Source organism: Sabethes cyaneus, chromosome 3, assembly GCF_943734655.1.
Source record: "Sabethes cyaneus chromosome 3, idSabCyanKW18_F2, whole genome shotgun sequence".
NCBI lineage: Eukaryota > Metazoa > Arthropoda > Insecta > Diptera > Culicidae > Sabethes > Sabethes cyaneus.
This window is the reverse complement of record NC_071355.1, coordinates 186,030,274-186,041,616: the sequence shown is the minus strand read 5'-3', so window position 1 is coordinate 186,041,616 and position 11,343 is coordinate 186,030,274. Positions and strand designations below refer to the sequence as shown.

Sequence of the window (11,343 nt, the reverse complement as noted above, 5' to 3'; positions counted from 1 at the left end):
TCTTAATGAAATATCTATTCCATTCAACTTCTGTAAGTATTCTATCTAGTACATTAACATTTTTAATAAGACGCCCGGTTAATATCTGATTATACTTTACGAGCGATAATTCTCATCTGTAAATGTAAATTCTAAGAAATTATTTAAGAACTTAAACTTTAAGACTGCTTTCCTCAATATGTAGTGTATCGGAACCCTTCTTAGAGTAAGTGATGAGAGCGACTGAAATTAACGGTGAAAATTTCACAATGGCATTATTTTTCGTTCTTGAGTTACGGCTTAAAAACTAGCGACCGATCATATATTTATTTTCGGCCAGAATTCAAGAGAAAATGTTATGTTATGGTGAAATTTTTACCATTTAAAGATTGAAAATCGGTGAACAAAAAAAAATATTTTGAAAATTTTCCAGGGAATTTGATTTTTTTTTTGAAATTAGACTTAAAATTGGAATTTGAATTGTATTATACTTGAAATCAGAACTTGTACTTATACAATTAAAAATTGTACTTGAAACAGACTTAAAATTAAACTTAAAATAGGAATTAAAATTAGTTTTCAAATTAGGCCTAAAATCGTACAGGCAGTAAGATTTCAAATTGAACCAAGGACATGGCCTTGAATTTGGACATGGACATTAAATTAGATACGAAGTTTTACTTAAAATTTGGATTGACATACGGTATACGGTATACATACTTTCATACGGTTTACCTTTTTTCTGTTCCTTTATTTTTTCTAGTCCCATTTTTTCTTATTTTCTTTACCGTTTTCTTATTTTTCCTCTTTTTACTTTTTTTTCTATCCCGTGTTTGCTGTTGCATTGTTCCGTATTTCTTCGTTTGTTGTCCCACTTTTCTTATTTTCGATTCTGTTTTCCATCTAATTTTTTACACATTTTTTAATAATTTTCTTCCCCATTTGTCATCTTTTGCTAAATCTTTATCTCCTTCTCTTCTCGTTTTTCTTCTTCGTCTATTCCGCTTTCCCTCTTTTAGATGCCCTGTTTTTTCTTCTTTTATGTCACGTTTAATCTATTTTGGCTCCCTTTTTTCTGTTGCTCCCCAGTTTTCCTTTTGGGTATTCCTCGTTTTTCGTCTTTTTTACTCTAGTTCTACTTTTTTCTTGGTTCGTTTATATTATATTGCTTTTCTTTTTCTGTTCCGTTTTCCCATCATCCATTTTCATTTTGTCCCATTTGACCTCTTATTCCCGTTTTCCTTGTATTTTTTTTATAAATTTTCTTTTTTCTCATTCACTGTTCTTTTTTTCCTTTTAGGTTTCTTTTGTTTTTTATTTCGTTTTCCCTTTCTTTTCTCGTGTTTTGAGTCTTTCTTCTCTCTTCTTTCCCGTTTTCCTATCTTTTGTCATTTTTTTTTCTTTTTCTGTTCGGGTTTTCACCTTTTTCAGTCTTGTTTACTCTTTTCAGTCCCATTTTTTGTCTTGATTTTTCCATTTTACCTCATTGTCAGGCCCGTTTTTCCTCTGTACCAGGCTCGTTCGTTAACTCTTTTTCTATTTTTTTTGTTTTCAACTGTTTCGTTCTTCCTCTTATTATTTCCTGCTTTTCCTCCTTTTCTGATACGTTCTGTTTTTCGTTTTATCCCGTTTGTGTTCCGTTTGCATTTTTTCTCCCGTCTTTCTTTCTCTTTTGATCTGTTTTTCTACTTTTCTGTTCAGTTTGTCCTCATTTTTCTTCTTTTCTCTTCCGTTCTCCCTCTTTTTCTGTCCAGTCTTTTCTTTTTTGACTCATTTTACCTACCACCATTTTTCGACATATTTGACAATAAGAGATTCTCTTCGTGTCTCCTATCTTCCGCTGTTTACGGCGATTCTAATGCATTTTGACACATCAGCTTTGCATGAATCGGTTGCCGGAGTCACTAGCTAGCCAAATGTTTTAAAAAAAATTTTCAATGCATTAGTATCACCGTAAAAAACGGAATACAGGAGACACAAAGAGAATCTCTCATTGTCAAATACGTCGAAATAAATCGAATTTGGACTTCAAGTAAGCTTAGATTAGTTCTGAAACTAGTTAAGCTTGAAATTTAATTTATAGCTAAATTTAGAATTAAAGTTAAAAAAACTATTTTACTAGAACTATTAACACTAGAAGACAAACAATGTTTTGAAAAATGTTAATCAACTTTTGCAAACATTTGCGAAGATGTTTCTTGAAACATTATTTAAAATGAAATAAAGAAAGAGAAAGTGTGGCAGTTATCATTCCTACAGTATGATAACTATGAACTCTAACGCAAGTAGGTGGATATAAACATGCGAATAAGTTTTACGTGTCTGAGAATTTCTGCAAGAACATGCGAGAGAGAAAAAAACGCGAGAGACCAACGCATAGCACCGCAGCACCGTATAGCATCACCATATCACTGGAAAACGAGAAGAAAGGCCGTTTCCTCAAGCTTCCAGAAGTGGCAGCTCATGGGAACTGATTGAATCTTCTTCCATTCATTTCTCGACTTGTCGACATCCGAAGTGGACTTCTTCGATCGCAGTGCTTCAACAAGCAGGGGCAAGCGACTTCCGTGGCAAGGTGCTTATTATTTCACATTGTGTTGCCCTGCGAGCAGGTTGTGCCGTTATACTACACAGTAATGAATAAAATGTCGTGACGCTAATCACGGTCGTCATAGGTGTTAAGTGGAAGCATATTAATGTGACTTACGAAGTGAATAAACATTAAAACAGTGTCCAATATCCTGTTCCAGTATACTATTTGGACTGCGATATCAATTAAGATAAATGTAAGTACGTTAGAACTCGGATTTCAATTTTGGAGCTCAAGTGTATGTACAGGAAATAGTCATCCGATGATATCATCCCCTAAGCGTGGGGAATGGTTCTTTGTCAATAGATAAAATTTAATTAAAACTCCGGCAGTGGAATGATGTCAAAATAATCTTTTCAAGTCGATCGGTGAAAAGAGGTTGATAACGGTATTTTCGTTGTTGATGCGCATCTGCAAAAGAAATGTTGTAGGCATATCAACACAACACAACGTCTCTGCCTTCACATTCGCACACAAAAGCGATGAACCTCGATCTTGGAGTTCGTACAATGATCAAAGCAAATGCATCTGGAACTGAACGTATAGCATTAAGTTAGTGGTGTGCATTGCAATTTTAGCCACGCGGCGACGTGGCAGAAATGACCTTGACTTCAGGGAAGAAGTCACGCGTTTAGCACCATTCTAACGTGGATAAAATGGAGAGAATATAAAAACCGGTTCCTTCATTCAGGTTCAATTTCTCTATTCCCAATGCACGTTACCTTACAAAAAACACGATGAATATTAGACCTACTCTCGCTTCATGGTTGGTTTAAAAACCTGCAGGTATACTCTATTTTTAGCCATCAACCTCTTAGAATGTGATTAAACAGTGATAAAGTCATGTCAAGCTAGCAATTAAAACACATAGAGCAGAGTTGATTTTTTTTTCGCCAAAACTGGTTAACAAATTAAAATTTTGCTGGCATTTCTCGAACCGTGCTATCGACTATTTGCGCTGGCCTGATGCTCGTAGAACCTCTATTTCCCGCCTGCGATGTTCGAAAGCCTTGCTAAATGCCCTTCAGATTGTCGTAATTAGTTTTAGTAGGTTAGTTGCATAAATGCACACTCTAGTATGTACCGTAAAGTAGCGCGTTGATACGTCAATTTTCAAACTCCATATTTGAGATCTTAATTGTTGTCAGGATTGCAACCGAACATGTTTGATTTGATTAATTTCAATTAATCCTTTTGCAAACAATTTAGTTAACAATTTCATAACATTTCCTAAAACCACAGTAAAATTTTTTCAAATGAAAATAACTTGTATGTAAAAGTAGCTTATCGAATAAACGTACTTCTACATTTACAACTATGAACGGTTCCAGGCCTTTGATGAATTACAACCGTGCGTGCCCCATAATAACGTGTTTGGTACATACTTTTGCCAGTGCAGCGTAAAGCAACAAAATTATTTTCAATGCGTACATGTGGATATAAAACCGTTTATTTTGTGTATGATTTGTTAAATAGAGCAACGCTGATTACTGCTGGCCTAGACTAGATATTTTCACGAGGAAATGAAAAAAAATGTTCTATTTATTTCTACTGTAACGGTAGAAAAACGTCTAGTCTTAGTCAGCAGTAATCGACGTTGCTCTATTTAACAAAAATTTTACACAAATAAAATATTTTTTGTGAATTAAAGGATTTCACCAAGGTGGTCAGAATAATTTACCTATTGATTTTAGGCTAAATTGTTTGTCTTTCTATAAAATCCGCAATGATATTTTACAATTCAATTGGGAGATGTAGTATGTTGAAATACAGTTGTTTCTGTAGCCACTAGTCTCACCTATCTTGTAAATCAATTCACTGTGCTTCGAGGTTCAACGAACTGTGCAACAATGCCACGGTTTCCAGAACTTTCCATTAAGGGGAAATGAGTCGTCATTGATTCTGCAAATTTCTAAAACAGTTTTTTTGGTTGAAACAAAAATTCTGTTCTCCTGCACTGAACTGTACTGTGCTGGGTTATTGCCTTGATGATCTTCGCTCGTAGTTTCCGGTTATATTTTCCACTTCTACGTTTGGTTTGCTTTGCGCGATCCAACGTTAATATTTCTTGGCACAACTAGAGGCGCTGGGAGCCTCCGTAGTCGTAAGCTTACCGATTCTGCTTTGACAAATGAGTGGGTTGTGGGTTCGAATCTTAGTAGAATCAGGGGTCACATTGCGATTCTCGTTTCGAGTGATTTTGGTTCGTTTCGACCAATTTAAACGAATGGGCGAAACGAACCAAAATCACTCGAAACGAGAATCGCAATGTCACCCCAGGCTTTAACATGGGTTTATTTCCAGGCCGATAATTACTCTTCCTTCATGCTAAACTGTTTAATTCTTTTCGGGACCAAATAGCTGAAATAGGAAGAATTTTCTACTGAATCTTAATTTGTACACTTCAAACGAATTCTGAGTAGCTTTGGTCAAGTTTTAAGTAAGCCCCATCAATTATTATAAATGAAAATATTTAAGAAAAAATTGTCCTGATTCTACATTGTGAACAAAATATCTATTCTGTATTCTGATCAAACTGCATGCCTCAACAGAACAAATATTTATCGTAAAATAGATTAGGAGTTCTGATACGTAGTACCTACACTTTAAGCTTTTTGTAAGGATCGCAAAGCACTTTTCAGGAGTGATAAATATTTTTCAGCTTTAAAAGCTAACTTTATGTTACGTTAACCAATACATAATCGCAGAGTACTTCATGGAAGTAATTTAGGACCACTATTCTCTTCTGTATTTTCTTCACGATTACTTCTAGATACAGGACACTATATGCGGACAATCTGAAATTAAGGGTGGTCACAGTCGGGAAATGCGGCAAAAACTCGTGCCAACGTTCAAGCTGTGTTCGTTATTAGAATGTTACCAAGAGATACTGACAGTACTGTCATTCTGAGACAAATGAATATGTCCATCTCTAAAGGCAATCTTTGTACTGGTAGCGTAGCCCAGTCTAAAACGGTGTCAATCAGGAATAACTTGGTTTACTAAACTAATTACCAAGCAAGTTACGCTCAACAGCGACGCAAACGACATCTTCAACGATTTTGAAGTCTGCGTTCTATCCTATGTAATAATGTGAGTTTTATTGTACTCTTATTGCGATTTTCGTAATCAATTTTGGTCATAAAAGCCATCAAAAGAGTGTAATAAAACCCAAATTATTACTTGGGATAAGCGCTCCACAATTAAGAGCACAAGTTTCGAGATTTTACTCACGGCATTACAAATACAACTTTTGAATAAATTAAATACTCGACTTTGTATATTTCTTAATTAAGCAATTGTGATTGAACATAACTTCTCGGCTTACACATTGTTACAGCTCTCTCTATAGCACTCTGTCAGAAATTCCGCAGAATATTCGTCTGCTGATAGTAGAACATATGTGTTTCCTTTAAGGCAGACGTCTTTAAATTCTATCAATGCAGTAAAAATTGAGTTGATAATGGGAGTTTAAAATGGAAATCCGATAATGGTGAGAAAATTATTTCTCAACATGGAAGGTAAATAAAGTTTATTGAGAGGAAAATATAAAGGGTGTATGATTCAATCGTTTGATGGGTATTTCATCAATTTCTTGCAGTTCAGATGAATGATAGTTCCGTTCCTTATATGAAATATAAACAACCTAAAGCAAAGCAAAGCAACGGCTAGGTGCTACATTCCGTTATCGAAACTAGACTTTCTGTTTTTATACGACAGACTTCGCAGCCAGCTGTTAGCCTCTCCCAGCCAAGATTAGAACATACGACGACTGGCTTATTAGACTAGCATATCGCACCTCGAGGTCAATTGGGATTCGAAGCAATCTTTTCTTAATTACTTTAACTATTATCTTAACAATTAATATTATTTCGAAATGAACAAGAACTTTGGTTTCATTGTTCGTTTGGTTAAATGCATTGGTGCACCGTACTGCTCATGTGTTTTATAGTTCGCTTTGACACGTTCTTTCATGGAGTAGAGACAATTTCTATAGTCTGAAGCTGGTATGTATACTGCTTTTAGTTGCTTGGAATCGAGATTGTACAATTATTTGATGCGCAATAAAATCGTAACCATGATCATGAAACCAGATGTCTGCTATTGAACATCAAACTACTAAAGTGTGAAACAAATGGCCTTGGCGCTCAGCATTTATATTGTTCGCAGTACAGAATTTTAGGATTTCAAGATTTTCTTCAATTCACGAGAAAAAGTGAAGTTGAGTGAAAAATTGTTTAACTTTTAGCATAAATAGAATTGTAATACATTTACTACAATAATAACAAAAATATCAAGATATGTCAGCAGGATTTTGAATATAAAATTAAAACTAAAATACAAAAGAAATTATCTAATGAGAGTATCATTTTCCACCAGCACCAAAATGACTGGCGAACAAAAAGGTACCGTGCTTGTTACCGGAGGCGCCGGATACATTGGCTCCCATACTGTCGTATCGCTGCTGGAGGCCGGTTACAGCGTCGTTGCTCTGGATAATTTCACCAATTCCGTGAATTCAGCAAAAAACGAATCGGTTGCACTTCAACGTGTAGAGGAAATCACCGGTAAGCAGATTACGTTCTACCGTTGTGATCTGCTGGATAAGGATGCTGTGAATGCAATCTTTAAAGCACACAAAATAGACTCTGTAATACACTTTGCTGCCCTGAAAGCGGTCGGTGAATCGATGACCAACCCGTTGCTGTACTACAAAAATAACATGATTGGCATGATCAACTTATTGGAAGTGATGGACAGCCATCGCATTTATAAAATGGTTTTCTCCAGCTCGTGTACGGTTTACGGAGAGCCGGAGACGCTTCCTATCACGGAGGAAAATCCAACCGGCAACGTCACTAACGTGTATGGTCGAACCAAATATTTCATCGAGGAAATGTTGAAAGATGCTGTCCGTGCAGATGCGAAGTGGAACATAATTGCATTGCGATACTTCAATCCGGTTGGCGCACACAAATCGGGACGAATTGGGGAGGATCCGACCAAACAATTCACCAATCTGATGCCTTATATTAGCCAAGTTGCCAACGGTAAAAAGGATGTACTTACCATATTCGGTAACGATTACAACACTCCTGATGGAACAGGTAGGTGAATTTGTAACTAAATGTTAGTGCAACATTGGAATCGATATATTTTCAGGCGTGAGAGACTACGTGCATGTTATGGACCTTGCCAGTGGGCACGTGGCCGCATTGGACAAGCTGGATAGAATGCATTTGGGATTGAAGGTCAGTCAGTTTAAGCAAAAAAAAAAGAATATTTACTATAAGCTCTCATTTCAGATGTACAACTTGGGAACCGGTAAAGGCATTTCGGTGATGGAGTTGATCAAAACTTTCGAAACGGTAAATAATGTAACCATACCGTATGTTATTCAAGAACGGCGGGCTGGCGACATTTCTGCTATGTATGCCAACGCAACTTTGGCTGAATCGGAACTGGGATGGAAAGCTGTTCACAGCGTCGAAGAGATGTGTTCGTATTTTGTTTTCAACAACTTATTCCTCAATCAAAATAAATTTTTAATAATTACAGGCGAAGATTTCTGGCGATGGCAGCAAATGAATCCAAACGGCTATAAAAGCGAACAAATGAATGGTTTCCACTAATGCGTCAGTAGTAGTTTCTATCAGTTTAGAATTAAGGAACTTTTTAGAGAACTATTTATTCGTTTCACCGTGGAACTTTTATTATTTCGAACAGTCTTGCGTTTTGTAATTTTAATACTTCTATTCCAATTGATGTAAAGTTCGGATACACATTTCGTGCGAATAGTTCCAGGCATTTAGGCTGCTTCGGAAGCAAATCGGTAAATAAATCTAAAAAAAGTAATGAGAATAAAGATATAATGTCATTTGCAATATTGAACTCAACTATGTATTTGATTACCTAATAACGGTGGTTTGTTGGAATGAAGAGCACATGGAACACTGTAGATAAATTTTTCGCTAGAAAAGTTCCATCTGCTGTTACGCGCCGAGGTAGCAATCAAAATTTTTTCAAAAGGCTGCTTCTTAGTGCTTTCTTTAAACTCGCAGATCGTTTCACCGTTGTTTGTGACTTTTACCCAAAACCAAGTGGTTAGCAATTTAAGTTTCCACTTGCAGAGAAATGTTTCCTTGATTGCAGTTTCGTGGGTCGGTGAGTTCGTACACCAAATTACAACGATTGTGTCGTCGTGAATGTAATCCTCCAATGGTATACTTTTAATACTTTCATTATCCATCATCTGGTAGCCAACTTTACGATTGGCAGCTTTCGTTCGTCGAATGTATTTATTCCACCAGGGAGGATCCATTACAATAAAATCGAACTTTTCATCGTCAGGATTGAGTAAATTACACATATCACTAACATTTGAGTTGAAAAATCGGCATTTCGGAGGAATGATAAACGATTCATTGAAAAATTCGCATATTACCGTGAAAGGAGAGTTATTGGAACCTTTAAATACTGTATCCGAACTATAATTGTCATTTGCGGTGAAGCTGTCTACCAATTCGAGTGCCTTTGTATTTTTAAGTACTGTGTCTGGTTTACGGCGTTTCTCTAATTGATAAAATTCGGTATAATTCCTCTGCACCTGTTTAGTTTGGAAAACATCAGTTTGAAATTCATATCGAAAAAATATTCGCGAAAATAAAATAATGAGCGGTAATTAGGAACAGTTCTCGCAACTTGCTGTGGTAAAAGTAAAGAACTACTAGACGCGCGTTCGTTTCTGATTCGAATGAAAGTCTTCATGATTTTTAACATTGTTGTGAATTCTTCTTCTTTTTTGTAGGAGCCTTAAACTACTGCGATCATTGCTTAGATCTATTGCGATTTGTTGTAAATTCTCTTCTGTTTTTTCTGATATAGAATCATCAAGTACAGAAGACAATACGCTTCACGCGATTATGATCTCGGTTAGATATTATTCTAGTTTCCATATTTTAAAAATGCTGTCACTAGACTCTTACTCTATCTCTCACTTGATATTTCTGTTAAGTGTTAGGGAAGAATGAATGCTTAATGCGAAAGATGTAGATTCAGGCAAACTGAAAAATTCTTGATATTAGGCCTAAAATATAGACTTTTCGAAGGTGAGAGTCGAACTCACAGCTCTCAATCTCTAGTCAAGTGTGTTGTTTAACCAATTACACCACTAACCTGTTCTGTTAAGTTTCGCGTTTTTCGTTGAACTTACAATTTGATATACAACCATCACGTTTTCCGTCTGGTCACGAAAATGCGTTTTAAGGATCGTCGGTTTTAAAACAAATGTATCGAGTTTCTCAGAGGCTCATGACACCATCTAACGGAACTTTTAGACTGTCTTAGGCAACGTCTTGGAAATTCGAAACAAAATATTCCACTATCAGATTCATTGCTACTCGACATCGGTTGTCAATCACCTTTTTAACTTCATTCTCTTTCCAAATTATCCTTCAGACATCGAGACCACTAAACATCACGAATGTGCTAAACTTATCATCGTGGTCACCGACCTGTTTCCACCCCAAACAAACAAACTTTTGATGCTCGCACACCGAGTCCTTAGTGTCCTCTACGAATGAAGTGGAGCTACTGATATGTTAATTATTGTTGTTTTATGTTCTTTTTTTCATATTGCGTAAATCGTAAAAAATATCTGAACCTGAACTTTGCAATGCACTGTTACGTCCTGTTTTAACCACTGAGGAATACCCGCTTTTTTCAAAATGCAAATAAATTGCCTCCAATCTTTTAAAATGGGTCAAACTGTATTCGTATAAATTGGATCTAAAATATACCTTGAGTGTTGTTTCGTTAAATTGATCCGTCTTTTTTCTTTTTTTCGATTTTGGTTCGCCGGTGGTTTCATCGCTGTTCCGTTCTTTCCGGTCGTACGGAACGTCGATGCAAAACAAATCAGTTTTCATCAGCGCCTTTTCTATGCCCGGATCGAAAAACTTAGAAGAATATATAATATCCACGATCGACTTATGATCTAAAATCACTATGTTGTCGTTTGAAGTTGGACTTTTGCAAGCCATGCTCGGATCAGAGCAAACACTAACAAAAACGTAAATAAAATTAAGCGTTGCACGTACCGTTTACGTACGTACTACTGCTCGGCTTGAACTTATTAGCATAATGTCACTGTCAGTTTTCTTCATTGACAAATGACAACTGTTGAGCATGCTTGTAACATGGCACGCACACTATACCGTCCGATAGATGCAAAAAGTGTGCGCAACATATCATTGCACTCCCTCCACTCTCTCATTTTACTCAGCTATACACAGTTTACAGCTGATTTACGAATCTGCTGCTTGGACAGATCCACCGTACTACATTACGGTAGTTTCTGTCAAAAAATTCATTCATACGTTCATGCGTTGTGTATAGCGAATAACAGTGAAAATTATTTATTTGGAAAGTCAGTAAAGCGGTGTATCACTTGTTATAGGACAATTTGCATGCTTGAGAAATAACAAAGTAACAACACGATTCTCATGGTGATTTACATAATCAATTCGTATCTATTTGTGTCCTAAACTGCCTCAGAATATTATTGGGATAACGTGCCGCAAAAATGCAACGACGTTCAGTTTCCATAATGGTAACTAGTCGACAAGTAATGATACCGCGTGAGTACCGAATTATTACTATAGAATGTGTGACTCGAAATATTGAAGATGTGCCTAGTGTCTATTTTAGCATTGTAATGCTTAATAATTACTTACGTTTTATTATAATCTAGACCGATTGATAAGCCAAAACAA

General features: G+C 36.2%; 2 protein-coding genes across 3 annotated transcripts; one reads left to right on the top strand and one right to left on the bottom strand.

Annotated features, from left to right (window-relative positions):
• Nucleotides 1–2,430: 2,430 nt before the first annotated feature.
• Nucleotides 2,431–8,423, top strand: LOC128742060 (UDP-glucose 4-epimerase-like). 2 transcript variants are annotated; one of them, XM_053838255.1, is made up of 5 exons: nucleotides 2,431–2,765; nucleotides 6,950–7,677; nucleotides 7,733–7,821; nucleotides 7,876–8,068; nucleotides 8,129–8,423. In XM_053838255.1, exons 2-5 carry the CDS (start codon nucleotides 6,957–6,959, stop codon nucleotides 8,200–8,202), a joined length of 1,077 nt encoding a protein of 358 aa, XP_053694230.1. In that variant the 5' UTR covers nucleotides 2,431–2,765; nucleotides 6,950–6,956; the 3' UTR covers nucleotides 8,203–8,423. The 2 variants fall into 2 exon arrangements, with proteins under 2 accessions (XP_053694230.1, XP_053694229.1); XM_053838254.1 differs by having other exon boundaries at nucleotides 7,733–8,068.
• LOC128742061 (N(6)-adenine-specific methyltransferase METTL4) lies at nucleotides 8,145–10,666 on the bottom strand. Its single transcript, XM_053838256.1, has 3 exons — nucleotides 10,369–10,666; nucleotides 8,483–9,176; nucleotides 8,145–8,412 (listed from the first exon to the last, which is right to left on the bottom strand). The coding sequence occupies exons 1-3, from the start codon at nucleotides 10,609–10,611 to the stop codon at nucleotides 8,267–8,269; spliced, it is 1,083 nt and encodes a 360-aa protein (XP_053694231.1). The 5' UTR covers nucleotides 10,612–10,666; the 3' UTR covers nucleotides 8,145–8,266.
• Between the last annotated feature and the right edge of the window lie 677 nt (nucleotides 10,667–11,343).